Here is a 23,746-nt window from a genome sequence, read left to right as displayed (position 1 = left end):
CCATGAGGGAGGGAGGTTTTTTGGGTTGGTGCACTAATTGTAAGTGTATCTTGTGTTTTTTATGTTGATTTAATTAAAAAAAAAATTATTTTTTTTAAAATAAAGAAACGACACTGAGAATAAAAAAAACAATACCGATCATTTTTCGATATTACATTTTAAAGCATTTATCGGCCATGGGGGATGGAGGTTTTTTGGGTTGGTGCACTAATTGTAAGTGTATCTTGTGTCTTTTATGTTTATTTAATTAAAAAAATAAAAAAAAAAATAAAAAAACGACACCGAGAATAAAAAAAACGATACCGATAATTTCCGATATTACATTTTAAAGCATTTATCGGCCATGGGGGAGGGAGGTTTTCTGGGTTGGTGCACTAATTGTAAGTGTATCTTGTGTTTTTTATGTTGATTTAATTAAAAAAAAAAATTTTTTTTTTAAATAAAAAAAATACAAAAAACGACACCGAGAATAAAAAAAACGATACCGATAATTTCTGATATTACATTTTAAAGCATTTATCAGCCATGGGGGAGGGAGGTTTTTTGGGTTGGTGCACTAATTGTAAGTGTATCTTGTGTTTTTTTATGTTGATTTAATAAAAAAAAAAAAAAACGACACCGAGAATTTAAAAAAACGATACCGATAATTTCCGATATTACATTTTAAAGCATTTATCAGCCATGGGGGAGGGAGGTTTTTGGGTTGGTGCACTAATTGTAAGTGTATCTTGTGTTTTTTATGTTGATTTAATAAAAAAAAAAATTTTTTTTAAATAAAATAAAGAAACGACACTGAGAATAAAAAAACGATACCGATAATTTCCGATATTACATTTTAAAGCATTTATCGGCCATGGGGGAGGGAGGTTTTTTGGGTTGGTGCACTAATTGTAAGTGTATCTTGTGTCTTTTATGTTGATTTAATAAAAAAAATAAAAATAAAAATAAAAAAACGACACAGAGAATACAAAAGAAACGATACCGATAATTTCCGATATTACATTTTAAAGCATTTATCGGCCATGGGGGAGGGAGGTTTTTTGGGTTGGTGCACTAATTGTAAGTGTATCTTGTGTTTTTTATGTTGATTTAATTTTAAAAAAAATAAAATAAAAAAAATAAAGAAACGACACTGAGAATAAAAAAAACAATACCGATAATTTCCGACATTACATTTTAAAGCATTTATCGGCCATGGGGGAGGGAGGTTTTTTGGGTCGGTGCACTAATTGTAAGTGTATCTTGTGTTTTTTATGTTGATTTAATAAAAAAATAATAATAATAAAAAAAAAAAAAAAACGACACCGAGAATAAAAAAAACGATACCGATAATTTCTGATATTACATTTTAAAGCATTTATCGGCCATGAGGGAGGGAGGTTTTTTGGGTTGGTGCACTAATTGTAAGTGTATCTTGTGTTTTTTATGTTGATTTAATTAAAAAAAAATATATTTTTTTTAAATAAAGAAACGACACTGAGAATAAAAAAAACAATACCGATAATTTCCGATATTACATTTTAAAGCATTTATCGGCCATGGGGGAGGGAGGTTTTTTGGGTTGGTGCACTAATTGTAAGTGTATCTTGAGTCTTTTATGTTTATTTAATTAAAACAAATAAAAAATAATAAAAAAAACGACACCGAGAACAAAAAAAACGATACCGATAATTTCCGATATTACATTTTAAAGCATTTATCGCCCATGGGGGAGGGAGGTTTTCTGGGTTGATGCACTAATTGTAAGTGTATCTTGTGTTTTTTATGTTGATTTAATAAAAATAAAAAAATAAAAAATTTTAAATAAAAAAAATACAAAAAACGACACCGAGAATAAAAAAAACGATACCGATAATTTCCGATATTACATTTTAAAGCATTTATCAGCCATGGGGGAGGGAGGTTTTTTGGGTTGGTGCACTAATTGTAAGTGTATCTTGTGTTTTTTATGTTGATTTAATTTAAAAAAAAAAAAAAAAAAAAAAAAAAAAAACGACACCGAGAATTTAAAAAAACGATACCGATAATTTCCGATATTACGTTTTAAAGCATTTATCGGCCATGGGGGAGGGAGTTTTTTTGGGTTGGTGCACTAATTGTAAGTGTATCTTGTGTATTTTATGATTTAATTAAAAAAAATTTTTTTTAAATAAAATAAAGAAACGACACTGAGAATAAAAAAAACAATACCGATAATTTCCGATATTACATTTTAAAGCATTTATCGGCCATGGGGGAGGGAGGTTTTTTGGGTTGGTGCACTAATTGTAAGTGTATCTTGTGTATTTTATGTTGATTTAATAAAAAAAAAAAAAAAAAAAAAAAAAAAAAAAAAAAACGACACCGAGAATAAAAAAACCGATACCGATAATTTCTGATATTACATTTTAAAGCATTTATCGGCCATGAGGGAGGGAGGTTTTTTGGGTTGGTGCACTAATTGTAAGTGTATCTTGAGTCTTTTATGTTTATTTAATTAAAACAAATAAAAAATAATTAAAAAAACGACACCGAGAATAAAAAAAACGATACCGATAATTTCCGATATTACATTTTAAAGCATTTATCGGCCATGGGGGAGGGAGGTTTTCTGGGTTGATGCACTAATTGTAAGTGTATCTTGTGTTTTTTATGTTGATTTAATAAAAATAAAAAAAATAAAAATTTAAAATAAAAAAAAATACAAAAAACGACACCGAGAATAAAAAAAACGATACCGATAATTTCCGATATTACATTTTAAAGCATTTATCAGCCATGGGGGAGGGAGGTTGTTTGGGTTGGTGCACTAATTGTAAGTGTATCTTGTGTTTTTTATGTTGATTTAATTTAAAAAAAAAAAAAAAAAAAAAAAAAAAAAACGACACCGAGAATTAAAAAAACGATACCGATAATTTCTGATATTACATTTTAAAGCATTTATCGGCCATGAGGGAGGGAGGTTTTTTGGGTTGGTGCACTAATTGTAAGTGTATCTTGTGTTTTTTATGTTGATTTAATTAAAAAAATATATATTTTTTTTAAATAAAGAAACGACACTGAGAATAAAAAAAACAATACCGATAATTTCCGATATTACATTTTAAAGCATTTATCGGCCATGGGGGAGGGAGGTTTTTTGGGTTGGTGCACTAATTGTAAGTGTATCTTGTGTATTTTATGATTTAATTAAAAAAAAAATTTTTTAAATAAAATAAAGAAACGACACTGAGAATAAAAAAAACAATACCGATAATTTCCGATATTACATTTTAAAGCATTTATCGGCCATGGGGGAGGGAGGTTTTTTGGGTTGGTGCACTAATTGTAAGTGTATCTTGTGTATTTTATGTTGATTTAATAAAAAAAAAAAAAAAAAAAAAAAAAAAAAAAAAAACGACACCGAGAATAAAAAAACCGATACCGATAATTTCTGATATTACATTTTAAAGCATTTATCGGCCATGAGGGAGGGAGGTTTTTTGGGTTGGTGCACTAATTGTAAGTGTATCTTGAGTCTTTTATGTTTATTTAATTAAAAAAAATAAAAAATAATTAAAAAAACGACACCGAGAATAAAAAAAACGATACCGATAATTTCCGATATTACATTTTAAAGCATTTATCGGCCATGGGGGAGGGAGGTTTTCTGGGTTGATGCACTAATTGTAAGTGTATCTTGTGTTTTTTATGTTGATTTAATAAAAATAAAAAAAATAAAAATTTAAAATAAAAAAAAATACAAAAAACGACACCGAGAATAAAAAAAACGATACCGATAATTTCCGATATTACATTTTAAAGCATTTATCAGCCATGGGGGAGGGAGGTTGTTTGGGTTGGTGCACTAATTGTAAGTGTATCTTGTGTTTTTTATGTTGATTTAATTTAAAAAAAAAAAAAAAAAAAAAAAAAAAAAAAACGACACCGAGAATTTAAAAAAACGATACCGATAATTTCCGATATTACGTTTTAAAGCATTTATCGGCCATGGGGGAGGGAGGTTTTTTGGGTTGGTGCACTAATTGTAAGTGTATCTTGTGTTTTTTATGTTGATTTAATTAAGAAAATTTTTTTTTAAATAAAATAAAGAAACGACACTGAGAATAAAAAAAACAATACCGATAATTTCCGATATTACATTTTAAAGCATTTATCGGCCATGGGGGAGGGAGGTTTTTTGGGTTGGTGCACTAATTGTAAGTGTATCTTGTGTATTTTATGTTGATTTAATAAAAAAAAAATAAAAAAATAAAAAAACGACACAGAGAATACAAAAGAAACGATACCGATAATTTCCGATATTACATTTTAAAGCATTTATCGGCCATGGGGGAGGGAGGTTTTTTGGGTTGGTGCACTAATTGTAAGTGTATCTTGTGTCTTTTATGTTGATTTAATAAAAAAAATAAAATAAAAATAAAAAAACGACACAGAGAATACAAAAGAAACGATACCGAAAATTTCCGATATTACATTTTAAAGCATTTATCGGCCATGGGGGAGGGAGGTTTTTTGGGTTGGTGCACTAATTTTAAGTGTATCTTGTGTTTTTTATGTTGATTTTTTTATTGTGCGGCCCGGTACCAATGGGGACATCTCCACACCCGTGTCTCTCAGCCAATCTCTGATCTCCTCCCAAAACAACATGTAATACATTTTTAAAGGTATGACAAGCTGGTGACATGGTCGGCCATGCTTGAACTGTGTCGGCTCCCGTAGGTAAGAGGCTGGTGTGACGCAGTCGCAGATCGCTTATCGGGCAGATCTGTTCTACTGTCAAGATGGCGACATCGGAACCGGTAAGAGAAGCCCAGAGCCAACCCCAAATCCACCCCATGTAGACCTGAAGGCAACCGTCGCAGCCACGTTATATTCGAGTCATTCGCGACGAAGTAACACGTTGTCAAAAACGCCATCGAGCATTCGCGGGGAATTCCTGCGGTTTCGTCCGCAAGAAGCATCTTTTTAGCGCGGATCGCTGTTAGCATTTAGCACGCATTGCTCGCTTTGACTGGACGGCGTTCATTCAAACTCCCACTTATGTCCGTCTCGTCAAGAAAAAAAATGTGATCGTTGCATTAATTCGTGCGTAATGGCTTCGGTCATTTTTTTGTAAACATTTAAAGTGAACATTAGTCCTTCGTCGGTGTATAAATTAGTGACACGTGTGTAAGCAGCTAGCCCGCAAGCTAACACTTCATGCTAATTTACTCTGGAACGTACAGAACTTAAACGATGCTTTTACTCGCTTTTTCGAGTCAAGGCAACCCAATGTGTATTCGGTCATGTCAAATGGAATACTGTGAATTGATTGATAGCTTTTTTATGCACGTAGTGAGTAGTTAACCACGTATAGTTGTAGTTTTTTACATACAATGGTGACATCAGTATGTTAAGTACATATAGTGTGTCACAGCAGCTACTCGTTTGTTATAGTATATAAATATATTTAGTTTTATTAGCAGTTCAATTTAAAAATTGACTAATATTCTATTACACATGGAGCAAAGTTGATTTTTCTTTTGGGATTGTGAAATAGTCATATTTATATTTTGGACTTTACTGTTTATGGTTTGTCACATTTATACGGTTTCCTCTTATTTTGTTATGCCTCTTTTGTTTGTGGTAAACAAAATTGTTTACTCTTTTTTTAAACATTTACAGGGTTTTCCAAAGTGCGGCCCTTCAGCTCATTTGACCCTCTGTATTTCCTTAAAATAATATGCATTGTGCTTTGTTACCTATAAAATAAAGCTAAAATGTCAATATATGTTTAGATCAGTGGTTCTTAACCTGGGTTCGGTGAGTCGGGCTCAGGGGTTCGGCGGAGGTCAAAACACACCCGACTCATCGTGTAAATAAAAACTTCTCCCTATCGGCGTATTACGGATACGGCAACAGCAGAAGTCACACTGATTTGCAGGTGTGTAATTTGTTGTGAGTTTATGCACTGTGTTGGTTTTGTTGTTTGAACAAGGTGATGTTCATGCACGGTTCATTTTGTGCACCAGTAAAAAAACATGGTAACACTTTAGTATGGGGAACATATTCACCATTAATTAGTTGCTTATTAACATGCAAATTAGTAACATTTTGGCTCTTAACTAGTCATTATTAAGTACTTATTAATGCCTTATTCGGCATGGCCTTATTATAACCCTATCCCTGGCCCTAACCAAATAACTCTAAATTAAGTCTTTGTTACTTAGAATATGTTCCCCATACTAAAGTGTTACCAAAAACATATAACTTTGTCTTGAATTTGAAAAAAAAACATTTTATTTTTCACTAAAGAAGGGTTCGGTGAATGCGCATATGAAACTGGTGGAGTTCGGTACCTCCAACAAGGTTAAGAACCGCTGGTTCAGATGCTGTAGCAAATGCTGACCTACATTGGATTGCTTTCTGCATCTTAAATGCATAAAACATATCTAAGTGCATGTCCCCTGCATCGTCTATTTCAGGGGTCCCCAAAAAATTGTTTACTTTGGAGTTGGTAGAGTTTAGAAGAAAAAAGAAAAATCAACACTGTTTTATTTTTGTTTTGTTATTATTAGTGATTTATAAATTGTGCTCCTGGGTTAATGTTGCTGATCAATTTTGAATGTATTATCCATCCATCCATCCATCTTCTTCCGCTTATCCAAGGTCGGGTCGCGGGGGCAGCAGCCTAAGCAGGGAAGCCCAGACTTCCCTCTCCCCAGCCACTTCGTCCAGCTCCTCCCGGAGGATCCCGAGGCATTCCCAGGCCAGCCGGGAGACATAGTCTTCCCAACGTGTCCTGGGTCTTCCTCGTGGCCTCCTACCGGTCGGACGTGCCCTAAACAACTCCCTAGGGAGGCGCTCGGGTGGCATCCTGACTAGATGCCCGAACCACCTCATCTGGCTCCTCTCGATGTGGAGGAGCAGCGGCTTTACTTTGAGCTCCCCCCGGATGGCAGAGCTTCTCACCCTATCTCTAAGGGAGAGCCCCGCCACCCGGCGGAGGAAACTCATTTCGGCCGCTTGTACCCGTGATCTTGTCCTTTCGGTCATAACCCAAAGCTCATGACCATAGGTGAGGATGGGAACGTAGATCGACCGGTAAATTGAGAGCTTTGCCTTCCGGCTCAGCTCCTTCTTCACCACAACGGATCGATACAGCGTCCGCATTACTGAAGACGCCGCACCGATCCGCCTGTCGATCTCACGATCCACTCTTCCCTCACTCGTGAACAAGACTCCGAGGTACTTGAACTCCTCCACTTGGGGCAAGATCTCCCCAACCCGGAGATGGCACTCCACCCTTTTCCGGGCGAGAACCATGGACTCGGACTTGGAGGTGCTGATTCTCATCCCAGTCGCTTCACACTCAGCTGCGAACCGATCCAGTGGGAGCTGAAGATCCTGGCTAGATGAAGCCATCAGGACCACATCATCTGCAAAAAGCAGACACCTAATCCTGCAGCCACCAAACTCTGTATTATTACAGTTTATTTAATTTTTTTTTTTTAGTATCAAGTGGTTGTTTTCTGTCTATCTGTGTTGGACCTGTGATGATGAGGCGACTTGTCCAGGGTGTACCCCGCCTTCCGCACGAATGCAGCTGAGATAGGCTCCAGCACCCCCCGCGAACCCAAAAGGGACAAGCGGTAGAAAATGGATGGATGGATGGTTAAACAATTTGGATTACATTTGAATTGATGCACAGTAAATATGTTCTGTTATAGACTAAAACAATGTCAATAAAGTTGTTGTAGGTCAATCCATATATTTTTCATAGTATAGGAAATGTTAGGAAAAGTTTTATTAGCAGTTAAATTTAAAAAGAGAGACTGTAATATTGTATTACACATGGAGTAAAGTTTGATTCAATTTGTAGAATAAAAAAAATAATCAACTGTTTTATTTTTGTTTTGTTATTTTTAGTGATTTATAAATTGTGCTCCTGGGTTAATGTTGCTGATCAATTTTGAATTTATTATTACAGTTTATTTAATTTTTTTTTTTTAGTATCAAGTAGTTGTCTATCTGTGTTGGCCCTGTGATGAGGTGGTGACTTGTCCAGGGTGTACCCCGCCTTCCGCCCGAATGCAGCTGAGATAGGCTCCAGCACCCCCCGCGACCGCAAAAGGGACAAGCAGTAGAAAATGGATGGATGGTTAAACAATTTGGATTACATTTTAATTGATGCACAGTAAATGTTTTCTGTTATAGACTAAAACAATGTCAATAAAGTTAACGTTTGTTGTAGGTCAATCTATATATTTTTCATAGTACATACAGCAAATGTTAGGAAAAGTTTTATTAGCAGTTACATTTAAAAAGAGAGACTATAATATTGTATTACACATGGAGTAAAGTTTGATTCAATATGTAGAATTTAAAAAAAAAAAAATCAAAACTGTTATTTTTGTTTTGTAATTTTTTGTGATTTATAAATTGTGCTCTTGGGTTAATGTTGCTGATCAATTTTGAATTCATTATTAGTTTATTTAATAATGTTTTTTAGTATCAAGTGGCTAAACAATTTGGATTACATTTTAATTGATGCACAGTAAATATGTTAAAGTTAAAAGTTAAAGTACCAATGATTGTCACACACACACTAGGTGTGGTGACATGTGTCCTCTGCATTTGACCCATCCCCTTGTTCACCCCCTGGGAGGTGAGGGGAGCAGTGGGCAGCAGCGGTGCCGCGCCCGGGAATCATTTTTGGTGATTCAACCCCCAATTCCAACCCTTGATGCTGAGTGCCAAGGAGGGAGGTAACTGGTCCCATTTTTATAGTCTTTGGTATGACTCGGCCGGGGTTTGAACTCACAACCTACCGATCTGTTCTGTTATAGACAAAAACAATGTCAATAAAGTTAACGTTTGTTGTAGGTCAATCTATATATTTTTCATAGTACATACAGGAAATGTTAGGAAAAGTTTTATTAGCAGTTACATTCAAAAAGAGACTATACTATTGTATTACACATGGAGTAAAGTTTGATTCAATTTGTAGAATTTAAAAAATCAACACTGTTTTATTTTTGTTTTGTAATTTTTAGTGATTTATATATTGTGCTCCTGGGTTAATGTTGCTGATCAATTTTGAATGTATTATCAGTTTATTTAATTTTTTTTTTTTAGTATCAAGTGGTTAAACAATTTGGATTACATTTTAATTGATGCACAGTAAATATGTTCTGTTATAGAATGAAACAATGTCAATAAAGTTAACGTTTGTTGTAGGTCAATCCATATATTTTTCATAGTATATACAGGAAATGTTTGGAACGTTTTATCAGCAGTTAAATTTAAAAAGACTAATATTGTATTACACATGGAGTAAAGTTTGACTTATCAGTATTGATGATAGCCTACGGTTAAATCAATTTTTAGAATAAAAAAAAAATAAACAGTTTTATTTTTGTGTAATTTTTTGTGATGTATACTGTACATTGTGCTCCTGGGTTAATTTTGCTGATTAATTTGAATGCATTTAGAGTTTATTTAATTTAATATTTTAGTATCAAATTGTTCAACTTTTTGGATTAAATTTTAAATGATGCACAGTAAATATTTTCTGTTATAGACTAAAACAATGTCAATAAAGTTAACAAATGTTGTAGGTTAATCTATATTTCATTTTTATTTTTGTTTAATTTTAAGGAAACAATACTATGCACTGTACGTACAATGTTTTTGACAACTGATATTATTTATAGTCACAGTGGAGGGGGTGTGAAATGCCTTTTTTTCTTCCTGGGTGGGCGTAACAGAAAATAATTGAGAAGCACCGGGTTAATTAAAACCCCAAATTGAGTAATTATATAAATTGCCCACTCGGTGGACAGTGCATGTGCCTCACAATACGAAGGTCCTGAGTTCAATCCCGGGTTCGGGTTCTTTCTGTGTGGAGTTTGCATGTTCTCCCCGTGACTGCGTGGTTTCCCTCCGTGTACTCCGGCTTCCTCCCACCTCCAAAGACATGCACCTGGGGATAGGTTGATTGGCAACACTAAATTGGCCCTAGTGTGTGAATGTTGTCTATCTGTGTTGGCCCTGCGATGAGGTGGCGACTTGTCCAGGGTTCACCCCGCCTTACGCCCGAATGCAGCTGAGATAGGCTCCAGCAACCCCCAAAAGGGACAAGCAGTAGTAAATGGATGGATGGAGTATCAAATGGTTAAACTTTTTGGATTACATTTTAATTGATGTCAGTAAAGTTAACATTTGTTATAGGTTAATCTATATTTCATTTTTCTTTAATGTTAAGGAAACAATACAATGCACTGTACGTACAATGTTTTTGACAAACGATATTTATAGTTTGTATTTGTTTATTTGAAGGACAATGTGCAGTTACATTAAGAAGAGGGCTGCACCAGATTTAGCACCATGCTAATTTCCATCTGTAGTCCTTTTATGGTGTATCTAACATCCACACTAAAATTATACAGGATTGAAAATACACAACAATATTAAAATTACATAATGATCAACAATTTAAAATACAGGTACAATACATAGAGGGGATGTGAGTTACAAATCAGTAGGTGGTCGATGTACAGTATTTTAGCAGCTTCATTTAAAGTGCAGCAGTTTTTATTGAAGTCCACATACAGTGCAGTAGCCATCAGATGGTACCCATAAGGGTATCATTCGATAGCCATATACCCCATTGGTATTGCATATGTAAAAAAGTTTGCGATGTTACAAGATTGGAATGGTACTCTGGTGGCCATCAGACTGCTCCTGCCAGGTTATCATCTGATGGGGAACTACCTGTCTGGCATTGCTAATGTGAGCAGGACTGGTGGTCTAAAAGCCAGTCTTTGACTGCTTGTGAGAAGCTGTGAATACTAGAGTCACTCGTCACAGTGGAGGGGGCGTGAAATGCTTTTTTTTCTTCCTGGGTGGGTGTAACAGAAAATAATTGATTCAAATTAATTAAAACCCTGAATTGAGTAATATCATCTTTTTTTTTTACTGTCCAAAGTTCAATATTGTTAACTACTGGTATAAACTGCACAAACCTCCTGGGCCTTTAATTGGCCTCTTTGGTAGCGTAATTGTCATTAACTTGTCGTTGAGTTGTGAAGAAAAAAATGTTATGTTTATGGGAGATCAAGGATAGATTTTTTAAAAACTAATGGATCATATCAATCTAGACATCCAAAAATATGTCACACTCGCTCCCCCCACAGGACTGTGACACATGTAATGACGAGCCCAAAGAAAAGTCAATAAATTAATGTGATTGCTTCTGCTGATGTCCAAGATCAAGAAGTGTTTGGTTGTCATGCTAACAGTGAAGTGTGAGTCCTCTGTGTAAATTGGCAGTGCTTATTTGAAGTAAAATTGCATATTTTTTTTAATCGAAATTCAATTGCGTGTTCATGTGTATTTTTTCCACTTCTGTGCCGCCTTATCCTTGTGTGCTGCTGCTGTCAAATCTGAGTATCCCCACAGTGGTACTAATAAAGGCTTATTGTATTACAATTGTCTCATTGTAAGTTTACAAAGTGAATAATACACTGTCCATTTATGATCATATTTATGTTAACGAATGTGTTCGTCTTTTCTCTGCACAGAAAGCACCCGAAACTGACGAGCCGCAACCACCACCGCAACTGCCCGACAACCCAGAACAATATATCAAACACCCCTTGCAAAACAAGTGAGAATAAAACAGCTGCTTTGTGATTTGGTTATGTAACTCTTCAGGTGCGTGTGTGGCCATACCAGATACAGTTGGTTCACGTGGGGGAGGGAGCTTAAGAGAATATTCTGAAATAAGTGTGACAAAGATGTATACTATAACAATTACAAAGTATCAATTAGTCTACAGCTATCTTGAGACCAGTAAGGCATCAAATACCGGAGAAAAACCTCTCTAAAACTAATGTCCTGTGTAGGGATGTCCCGATCCAGGTTTTTGCACTTCCGATCCGATACCGATACTGTTTTTGCATTTCCGATCCGATACCGATACTGACCGATACTGGCCTATCCGAGCATGTATTAAAGTTTAAAGTTATTTAGGCTACTTAGTTGTCAGAATCATGTTGAAAAGGGTTTTAGTACTCTTGATAACAACTAGCCAGCTGAATTAGGGGAGTTTGAATAATACACAATGGTTGGTAACAAGAAACTGACCTGTTTATTCAAGGATAAACACAAAATAGACAAAATTATACATGACAAACAGAAATGGCATTATTGAACTAGGGCTGGGCGATATGGCCTTTTTTTAATATTGCGATATTTTAAGGCCATATTGCGATACACAATATATATCTCGATATTTTGCCTTAGCCTTGAATGAACACTTGATGCACATAATCACAGCAGTATGATGATTCTATGTGTTTTGATTGATTGATTGAGACTTTTATTAGTAGGTTGCACAGTGAAATAAATATTCCGTACAATTGACCACTAAATGGTAACACCCCAATAAGTTTTTCAACTTGTTTAAGTCGGGGTCCACTTAAATTGATTCATGATACAGATATATACTATCAGATATATACTATCATCATAATACAGTCATCACACAAGATAATCACATTGAATTATTTACATTATTTATAATCCAGGGTGTGGAGGGGGGCGCCGGATGTAAGTGTCAAAAAGACAGCCAAAAGAGTTTGATATGCGAGCACCTTAGAGGGAGCGTTGCTCGCACGGCTGCGCTAGCATCACAGCTAACGTTAGCCATGCTGCTACCTCTCTGCTGGGAGAGGACGTATACGTATGTGACGTATGACGTGACAGTATGTGACGTGTGTAAGAAGGTGCGCTTGTCTGTCTGTGAGGGGGAGACACAGGAAAGTGTGAGAAGAGCCTGTCGTGTAATGCCAGAAGCTAAAAGCAACTGCGTGACAATTGTGGATGTGTTGAAGGTGTGCTGGAAAATGCGGAACGGAACTTACGGAGCAGCAGAAAAGTAGAATGTATTATTTAAATTGATGCGTTGGAAAACACGGACCGGAGTTTTTTTTTTAAACTGGATCTGGATCGGCATTTTCCCATGCCTTGCCGATACGCAATTTTTGGCAAATATCGGCAGCCGATCCGATCCAAATATCGGATCGGGATATCCCTAGTCCTGTGTGTTAGAAGTTGCATTGCTACTTTACATCCATTGGAACCTAACAATTGAAATGCAACAGTAAGCCAAACATTGTGAACACTACCACTGGTCATATCCTAAACATTTCCATTAGGGGAGCAAAAATGAAAAATATAATTTTGACATCAAATTTGTGTGTGATGATTCATACGTGCTCGACTCTTAATGACATTCCCTGGATCCATTTTAAAAGTACAGTGACACTGATAGTGCCCTAAATTTTGTTGTATTGTCCTGCTGTGTTATTTCTGCAGTGTTGGCGAGCTGTTCAGTAATATTGTTTGTTTTGCTAAGCAGTTCTCTTGGTAGGTCACTTCTGGAGCATTCTGCTTGTCCAGTTGGCCAGGTTGTTCCCGTCTACGGCTTTAGATTCAATGCCATGGTTTCAAAATTAAGACTAAGGCCAAGGGAGCAACTGAGGTCTCGGTAAAATGTAAAAGGGCCACGCAATGAGATGAGTTGTGCGTAATGGTACAGATATTATTCAAACATTGCAGTCATCCACCATTAGTCCTTTTCAGTATTGATAAATGTTTTGTGTGGGTTTGATCCGAGAAGCTTTCTCTGTGGTTGAAAAGGATTGAAAGATAATTAAGCAGTAAATAAAGTGTGCAGTATACCAACAAAGTAAATGTCAATAGAAGCACAGAGTATAGTGAGACCATTGAGGTTCAACGCACTTAATGGATACTGGTTAACCTCCAATTTGTTAGCAGTTTGAAGCAACAGCAAACAACCCATAGGAAATAATGGGAGTGTATTTACATTTTAAGTTTAGATGGCTGGTATCTGATAACAGAGTTTAACTGCCTTGAATGTGATGTACCGTTCACATTCTTGAGACTACTCATTCTTTTGGAATCCGTGTGGAAAAACATCTGTTGATGAACTGACAAATGTAAATATAACAGCAAGTTAAATGAGAGTACTGTTCCATTACACTTTGCATATTCCGGTCCGTGTTTATGGGTTGTAGGTGTGGAACAGTGGGTAGCTGGGTAATGCGTTAGTGCGGGTGGGTGGTGGATTGGTAGGGGCCACGGAGTTCAGCCGATGGCCTCACATTGCCCCAAAGCCCTCCCCTGCTGGCCCCGCCTCTCCACAAACAGATGGAAGAATAATGTCAACTGTTGTAAACAAAGGCTGCATTGGTGCTGCACTTTTCTCTCTTCCCTCAAATTCAATGCATGTTGCTAGCATTGTTTTCTTGTGCTATAGCCCTACTAAGCAATTTTGCCCAGGGGGGCGACAGCAGCCTGCCAAATGGTGAATTATTGTACCCTTTGTTCCGAGACATTGTTTTGTCAATACATGTGAATTTTCATTAATCTAAAAGTTGTTTCTTGCGACCCTGCAAAAGCTGACTCTTGTTTGTTTTTCTTTCTCAGATGGGCCCTGTGGTATTACAAAAATGACAAGAGCAAAACCTGGACAGAGAACTTGCGTCTCATTTTCAAATTTGACACAGTGGAAGATTTCTGGGCGTAAGTATTCTCTTCGTCATTTTATTAATAGTCCTCACTGGCGTATGAAAGTGCATCTGCCCATGTATGGGTTTGTCACCCTATTAGTTGGAATGAGGCACATAAGTGTCAATTGAGTTGTCTTTCAGTCTTTGTCAGCTTGTCACACAATAGCAACATGAACTGGAAAAACAGTATCACATCTTCCACCAGTTTCTGAAAATAATTATATTCCTGTAATATTTCTAAATGTTTCCCATGGCGCATAAATTTTAGTACCGTGGAACAATCAAAGTTGACCACATTCTATTCTGGTTGACCTCCGATTTATTCTTGTTGTGAAACAATTGTTTTCATAAAAATGAGTTGAATTGCTCTTTTCCAGTGTCCCAAAAATATAAATGAAACTCTTCTTTTTGCTCCCATTTTTCATGTGCTGAACTCAAAGCTTTAAGACTTTTTCTGTGTGAACAGAAGGCATTTTCTCTCACAAATATTGACACATCTGTCCCAATATGTGTTAGTGAGCGCATTTCCTTTGCCTTGATATGTGCAGCATATCAAGATGCTGATTAGACCGCATGATTATTGTATAGGCCATTGTCAAAGACCACGCCAAAATGTTATGTTCTATTACATATTAGCATACTGACTGCAGGAATGTCCACCATAGCTGTTCCCGGTCAATGTCAATTTCTGAACTATAAGCCGTCTCAAAAGAAATTTCAAATAATTTGGCGCTACATCCAACCGGCCTTACAAGCACACACCACGTGTAACCACACCAGCCTCGCCCTAGCCTCTATATCCAGCTTCTTCCCCTCCAAGATGGTCTGAGGCCAGCGACTCTGTCACCTGCTGCTACAGTTGCTTTGCACAACTAAATCATTTATGCACAAACTGTGAGAAAGCATCTCAAGGAAGCTCATCTGCATGCTTGTCTTATCGGGGTCTTGACCTATTCTGCAGTACATCGTTGTAACCGACTTGAGTGGGCAATTGCTCCCAATCGATGGCGCCTGGCACTTTGGAGAGGCGTTCTCTTCAGTGATGAATCCTGGTTTTGACTGTAGGGTAGATGGCAGACAGCGTGTATACCATTGTGTGCGTGAGCGGTTTGCTAATGTCAGCATTGTGGATGGAATGACCCATGTGATGGGGTTATGGTAAGGATGCACCTGTGTATGTTGTGGACAACATACACAGGTGCATTATTGATGGCCTTTAAAATTTACAGAGATACCGTGATCAGATCGTAAGGTCCATTGTATTGCTATTCATCGACCATCACCTCATGTTGAAGCATGACTAATGCATAGCCCCGTGTTGCAGGGATCTGTACACAATTCCTGAAAGATGAAAACATCCCAGTTCTTGAATGGGTAGCATACTCACTGGATATGTCCCAAGCCTGTTGAGCGTGTTTGTGATGCTCTGGATTGGTGAACACAGTACATGACGAAAAATTGTGATGATGATAGTGGCCGCGCCCTTATCATGCTGCTTAATCGGCACTTTAATACGCTGCACTTGTGAAAAGAAAAGGGCTCAGTCACTACCTTTCCATGCACTAAATTAGTGTATCTCAAATAGTTCAGTTTTTTGTATTTTCACACGCACGTGTGAAGTCCAAGGGTCCATGCACTCTCTCTGTGTGCCTCCTGTACACTGGGGTACGCTTATTTCCTTTTAGCGTGGATAAATATTGCTTTTCCGGTTGACCTATGACGTCACATAGTTAGCAGCCTTGCACTGTTGTGATGTCTGCTGTAATATTGACACAGATTAGAAATATTACGTCTCTAATGGCTATGCTGATGTTAAATAGCAGACAGCATCAAGAAATTATCTTGGATTGCACTATAAACATGACGCTAATACCAAGAATGTATCGAAGCGGATGCAGCAAAGAGAGACCGGAATTTTTTGACAGAGAATCGTGGAAACAAAACTTTTGAATGTCTCGTAGTTCATAAGGCAGCAAAGGCTCTGTGGATTGAAGGAAGGAGTTTTAAGTCCGAAGGAAAATACCGTTCGTCCCCCAACTGATACTGTTCCAGATGAAGGTTGCTATTGCTCTGGACTATCTTGCCAGTTGTGTCGAATACAAAGTTATTGTTAATTAGTTTGAAGTCCAAAAATGCAGCGTGAGGAGGTTTGTGTACTTTATTCGCCTTGTAATATATAGTATGTACTTAATTCTCTTTCGTATTTCGTTCGGGAGGTGGAATTAAGCCGGCAGTCTACATTTCCTTATCTACCTTCTTAAATGTTTCTTTTTTTTTCTCCTATCAATACGCTTAAACGCTTGAAAATGTTGTTCTTTTCATTTGTGAAGCAAATAAACAGTCTCCTCTTCATTACAATTGTTGCTGGTTTTATTGAATGGTATCTGCTTTCGGGTTGTATCCCATGTGTTGAGACTGGTGCATGAGCGACAAGAAGGATCCCTCCGGCGCACACCCCCCCTTGAGAGATTTGATTTCAATCACATAATCCAGGTGTTAGTCTGACTTTTCAAAAACCCAACACAATCAGATTAAGGTGTTTCCAAAGGTTCTAGAATGCTTATTTAGAGACGAACTATTGGAGTAATCGGACTCAATTTGGCTCCTCATGATAAAGATTTAAACAGTTATGTCAATATTTGGAGAGAAATAGGCCTATTGTGTACATAGAAAAAGGTTTGCCTATCATTCACAATCCTTATGAGAGACAAGCACACACGTTTTTGTTTTTATGAAGTCTAACTCGTAAACAAACGCTAGCAAAAGTCAGCTAAAAATGGAGCTAATGGAATTCTCTCTATTTCACCTATAAAGTGCTTTAAAATCATCCAATAACCTCCATTGTTTTATATACCTGCAATACGTATATACGTAATGCAGTAACAGGCACATTCATAACATATATATTATACAAACAAACTACAAATGTAATAAAACACTTACTTACTGTACAATATCTGCTCTCACTGGGGTGCTGACTGATGGGACGTAAATATCTTCCCGTTTATATGAGGAAGTAATCATAATACTCACACTGATGATAAAAAAAAATGACGCAAACAAGTGTTTTCTTGTCTTTCTCACCATCTACAGGTCTAAGTTGAATGTCAAATTTGACCAACTTCTCGATTTATGGCCACAACATTCTATACAAGTCAGAGGCATGATTTATAATATGTAGAATTAATTATTAAAATAACTAACTTTGACCAACTCCGAGGCAATTCTGCAGCTCACCTGCCAAGTATGTCAATAGACCAGTAAAATGGAGTGTTGTTGCCGGTTTTTAGATTTATTTTCTTAAAGGGCTAAATGACTCCCATTAGCTTCGTTGTTAGCCACCTCATACTTGCTATAATATTGAGTTAGAATGCAAAAAGTAAAGAAAAACATGTGTTCTTGTTTTACATAGAGATTGTGAATGATAGGCAAAATTCCCCAAAATAAGTGCATTTTCCCCTTGCCGTTGAGCTAACATTGCATGCTTAATGTTAAGGTGCCCCTTTCAAAGAAGGCAACAGTCTTTGTTCTGAAATCTTAGTTTGAGAGGAAAAAATGCCATTTGTATTAAATGCACAGCAAATGTAACTGTTGTTTTTGGATAACAGTAAATGTAAGTTTGTTTTTGCATAACCAAGTAAAAAAAAAAATTTGAGATGTCCGATAATATCGGCCTGCCGATATTATCGGCCGATAAATGCTTTAAAATGTAATATCGCAATTTATCGGTATCGGTTTCAACCTTCCGATTTTCCTGGGAGACTCCCGAATTTCAGTACCCCTCACGAAAATCTCCCGGGGCAACCATTCTCCCGATTTCCACCCGGACAACATTATTGGGGGCGTGCCTTAAAGGCACTGCCTTTAGCGTCCTCTACAACCTGTCGTCACATTCGCTTTTCCTCCATACAAACAGCGTGGCGGCCCAGTCACATAATATATGCGGCTTTTACACACACATAAGTTAATGCAAGGCATACTTGATCAACAGCCATACAGGTCACACTGAGGGTGGCCGTATAAACAACTTTAACACTGTTTCAAATATGCGCCACACTGTGAACCCACACCAAACAAGAATGACAAACACATTTCGGGAGAACATCCGCACCGTAACAGAACAAATACCCAGAACCCCTTGCAGCACTAACTCTTCCGGAACGCTACAATATACACCCCCGCTACCACCAAACCCCGCCCATCTCCCGAATTTGGAGGTCTCAAGGTTGGCAAGTATGCTCTCGTATACTCTGGACCAGGGGTGCCCATACTTTTTCAGCAGGCGAGCTACTTTTTAAATGACCAAGTCGAGGTGATCTACCTCATATATATATATATATATATATATATATATATATATATATATATATATATATATATATATGATTGGAATCAGAGGAGAAAAAAAGTTCCTCCTTTCTGTCTAATACTACATGAAAGTGGTTGGTTTTTGGCATCTTATTTGTCCAGCTTCCATATTCGTTTTTATACACTTTACAAGAAACACATTGGTGGCAAACTCCGTAGCTTGCTAGCTTGTTTGCGCTGGCTTTCGGAGACTCTTATTTTGTTAGCGCAGGCGCGATGAGCAGCACTTTTATTGTGAAGACAGGAACAGTGCGGTCAGTCTTTAGGCTTTTGACGGGAGGTACGGTTGAAATAAAAAAGTGTATTTTTTCCTTCACACTGAGCTGGCAGCAGCCAGCATCATTTCACAAGATCCTCGGGTGCCTTGAATTTCAATCAAGTGACGAAAGTGACGTCGTAGTGAAGATTTATGATCGCTCATTTTTAGGTCTATTTTTTTTCATGCCTGGCTGGCGGTCGACTGACACATTCTCCGCGATCAACGTAGTGGGCACCTCTGCTCTGGACTGAAGCTGTGTGCCTTCACTGTTTTTGTAGCTGTTGTTTTGAGGCATGTTAAAAAAAAATTAAAATAATGCACTTTGTGAAAGTCAAAGTATAGTATTTCCCATAGTTGTAGTGGGTATTAGGATTATCTCAGGGAGAGCATGTCCCAAATTCCAAGCTGCTGTTTTGAGGCATGTTAAAAAAAAAATCACTTTGTGACTTCAATAATAAATATGGCAGTGCCATGTTGGCACTTTTTTCCATAACTGGAGTTGAAGTTGTTCTCTTATTTTGGAAAACCTTGTTTTTGATTGATTGATTGAAACTTGTATTAGTAGATTGCACAGCACAGTACATATTCCGTACAATTGACCACTAAATGGTAACACCCGAATAAGTTTTTCAACTTGTTTAAGTCGGGGTCCACGTTAATCAATTCATGGTAAAGTTACATTGTTTAATGCATCCAGCGGGGCATCACAACAAAATTAGGCATAATAATGTGTTAATTCCACGACTGTATATATCGATATCGGAATCGGTAATTAAGAGTTGGACAATATCGGAATATCGGCAAAAAAGCCATTATCAGACATCTCTAAAAAAATTCAATTTAACCAGTGTTGAAAGGTCCAGACTGTCATCCAAGGCAAATGTTCTGTTTTTGTCTTACAGATTATACAACCACATACAACAGCCCAGCAAACTTGGTTATGGCTGTGATTATTGCTTATTTAAGGTACGTTTTTTCTTGTTTAATCTCTCACATCAGCTTTTGTTATGTACTGTGGTCCTGTCAAACTTACTGGACCAGTTCATAATGTATCATGCTCCAGGATGGAATCAAGCCCATGTGGGAGGACGACAGGAATAAATTGGGGGGTCGGTGGCTGATGACCCTCAACAAACAGCAGAGGCACAATGACCTTGACCGCTATTGGATGGAAACGGTAAGCTCGGGAACAGCGATGCTTTATCTGATGTTTGTCTAGCATTGTGTAAGTGTGTTCTGGGTTTCGCAGCTCCTGTGTTTAGTCGGCGAGTCGTTCGATGAGGCAAGCGAGGATGTGTGTGGCGCCGTGGTCAACGTTAGACACAAAGGTGATAAAATAGCCATCTGGACGAGTAACTGTCAAAACAGGGACGCCATCATGACGATAGGGTGCGCCGTTGTCCTTTCTTCAACTCATTTACACTGAACAATTATAGAAATGAAGCGACCGCTAGATGGCGCCACCAACTTTTTTTACACTGCTTTTGTTTCTCCAACAGGCAACAATATAAGGACCTTCTGAAGATCCCCACCAAAGCCATGCTGGGTTACCAGTCACATGACGACACGTCCAGCAAGAGCGGCTCCACCACCAAGAACATGTACTCAGTTTGAAACACTCAAATCATTTCAACTGGCTGTAGATTTTAAAACAGTTGCAAGCCCACATCATCACATTTAACATTTTGAGTTGTCAATTACCGTAGTAATGTACCCTCTTTTTTTAACCGCAAAAAAGGTCGGTTTAAACCGCGATGGCTCCAAATCAAGTATTTTTGGCCGTCCCAATATGAATGAGCGAGAGAACACAATTTCCTTTTAACGTTGAAGAGATTAACAGCAGAGTCCTACCCTAGCATAGCTGACTACGTGTTCTGTTTGGTTTGCAGCTGGTTCAAAACAAACAATCTTGCTACCCTGAAAGGTGTTTCTCACACTGTCAAAATTGTTTGCAAAAAAAAATTTGAAGGGCAGTTTTAACTTGATTAATCCTCTGAAGTATTCAAAAAAAAAAAAAAAAAAGTGCCCAACTTTCAGACATGCCAGCTTAAAGAATCTACAGTATTTTAGGAAGTTCTAAAAGCTGTGGCCACACCCAAGTCAGTCAGGGTATCAATTTTAAGGCCACTTATTCTTTCAGCTATGCTGGAATTGTGGATTATTGCTTGTACTTTTTGACGTCCCCCCCCCCTCTCTTACATTTATTTATAATGTATGCTTTGCAGTTGAACTACTTGGTTAAAAGACAATGGTAAAAAGAAATGGGTCCTTTCCCTCCCCTTTTTTGTTAAGGTTAAAAATGTGGACTACTGCATATTGATGACGTTTTTTTTTCTTTTTTACAGTGTACCGTACAGTAAAGATACTGACAGAACGATGTATTCTTTTCACTGTTCTCTTCCTAACAAACTGTAGATAATAACACACTCCTATTGATGCAAGTTACAGATAATACTTACTGTGGAGAAAACATACAATTGCGCATAGTGTATCTTTATCTGTTATCCCAAGATGTATATTACCTTTCAAGTAAAGTTTAAAGTGCTTTGCATTAAATCCACGAGCCCTGTTCTTTTTGTTCTTGATGTGAAAGTAGAAACAAATCCCCACATTCACTTTTTCTGATTAAAACCGAGTCGGCGTGGTCAGAGGAGCAGGCTGCAGAATCAGACTTTCTGCCAAGAGAAGACTGCGGATTTGCCCTGTATGCAACTTGATATTTAGGAAGTAGTTGAGAAACTTACTACATCAGTAACAATTAGGTGACACACTTAACTCATATGGAGTTTTTTTTTACATAAATTCTTGTTTTTTAATCATTGGTAATCCGTAAATAACTGCTGTGAATGGAAACAGTCGTTACATGCCACAAATGAGTCTTTTTCAAATAATTTGGCTCGAATTTAGATTTCTACAAGACATTTAAACTAGAGATGTCCGATAATGGCTTTTTTGCCGATATTGTCCAACTCTTAATTACCAATTCCGATATCAACCGATACCGATATATACAGTCGTGGAATTAACACATTACTATGCCTAATTTTGTTGTGATGCCCCGCTGGATGTATTAAACCAGGGGTAGGGAACCTGTGGCTCTTTTGATGACTGCATCTGGCTCTCAGATAAATCTTAGCTGACATTGCTTAACACGATAAGTAATGAATAATTCCGCTGGTAATCAATCAGTGTTAAAAATAACGTTCAAAATATAAAACATTCTCATGCATTTTAATCCATCCATCCGTTTTCTACCGCACCTGTTCAAGATGTTGCATTAATGGTAAGAAGTATTTTATTTACTATTGGTTAGGGGAACCGGAGGGTGTGTTCTAACTATCGTGGGATCACACTCCTCAGCCTTCCCGGTAAGGTCTATTCAGGTGTACTGGAGAGGAGGATACGCCGGATAGTCGAACCTCGGATTCAGGAGGAACAGTGTGGTTTTCGTCCTGGTCGTGGCACTGTGGACCAGCTCTATACTCTCGGCAGGGTCCTTGAGGGTGCATGGGAGTTTGCCCAACCAGTCTACATGTGTTTTGTGGACTTGGAGAAGGCATTCGACCGTGTCCCTCGAGAAGTCCTGTGGGGAGTGCTCAGAGAGTATGGGGTATCGGACTGTCTGATTTTGGCGGTCCGCTCCCTGTATGATCAGTGTCAGAGCTTGGTCCGCATTGCCGGCAGTAAGTCGGACACGTTTCCAGTGAGGGTTGGACTCCGCCAAGGCTGCCCTTTGTCACCGATTCTGTTCATAACTTTTATGGACAGAATTTCTAGGCGCAGTCAAGGCGTTGAGGGGATCTGGTTTGGTGGCTGCAGGATTAGGTCTCTGCTTTTTGCAGATGATGTGGTCCTGATGGCTTCATCTGGCCAGGATCTTCAGCTCTCGCTGGATCAGTTCGCAGCCGAGTGTGAAGCGACTGGGATGAGAATCAGCACCTCCAAGTCCGAGTCCATGGTTCTCGCCCGGAAAAGGGTGGAATGCCATCTTCGGGTTGGGGAGGAGACCCTGCCCCAAGTGGAGGAGTTCAAGTACCTCGGAGTCTTGTTCACGAGTGAGGGAAGAGTGGATCGTGAGATCGACAGGCGGATCGGTGCGGCATCTTCAGTAATGCGGACGCTGTATCGATCCGTTGTGGTGAAGAAGGAGCTGAGCCGGAAGGCAAAGCTCTCAATTTACCGGTCGATCTATGTTCCCATCCTCACCTATGGTCATGAGCTTTGGGTTATGACCGAAAGGACAAGATCACGGGTACAAGCGGCCGAAATGAGTTTCCTCCGCCGGGTGGCAGGGCTCTCCCTTAGAGATAGAGTGAGAAGCTCTGTCATCCGGGGGGAGCTCAAAGTAAAGCCGCTGCTCCTCCACATCGAGAGGAGCCAGATGAGGTGGTTCGGGCATCTGGTCAGGATGCCACCCGATCGCCTCCCTTGGGAGGTGTTTAGGGCACGTCCGACCGGTAGGAGGCCACGGGGAAGACCCAGGACACGTTGGGAAGACTATGTCTCCCGGCTGGCCTGGGAACGCCTCGGCATCCCCCGGGAGGAGCTGGACGAAGTG

The 23,746-nt window shown here is 38.3% G+C and overlaps 1 protein-coding gene across 1 annotated transcript; it reads left to right on the top strand.

Moving 5' to 3' along the window:
• The first annotated feature begins 4,628 nt into the window (after positions 1–4,628).
• Positions 4,629–21,744, top strand: eif4e1c (eukaryotic translation initiation factor 4E family member 1c). The gene is made up of 7 exons (XM_061943185.1): positions 4,629–4,781; positions 11,547–11,632; positions 14,479–14,574; positions 20,091–20,154; positions 20,252–20,365; positions 20,438–20,577; positions 20,688–21,744. Exons 1-7 carry the CDS (start codon positions 4,764–4,766, stop codon positions 20,800–20,802), a joined length of 633 nt encoding a protein of 210 aa, XP_061799169.1. The 5' UTR covers positions 4,629–4,763; the 3' UTR covers positions 20,803–21,744.
• Positions 21,745–23,746: the final 2,002 nt, after the last annotated feature.

Source organism: Nerophis lumbriciformis, linkage group LG02 (assembly GCF_033978685.3).
Source record: "Nerophis lumbriciformis linkage group LG02, RoL_Nlum_v2.1, whole genome shotgun sequence".
In the NCBI taxonomy this organism is placed as follows: domain Eukaryota; kingdom Metazoa; phylum Chordata; class Actinopteri; order Syngnathiformes; family Syngnathidae; genus Nerophis; species Nerophis lumbriciformis.
This window is presented reverse-complemented; position numbering and strand designations above follow the sequence as displayed.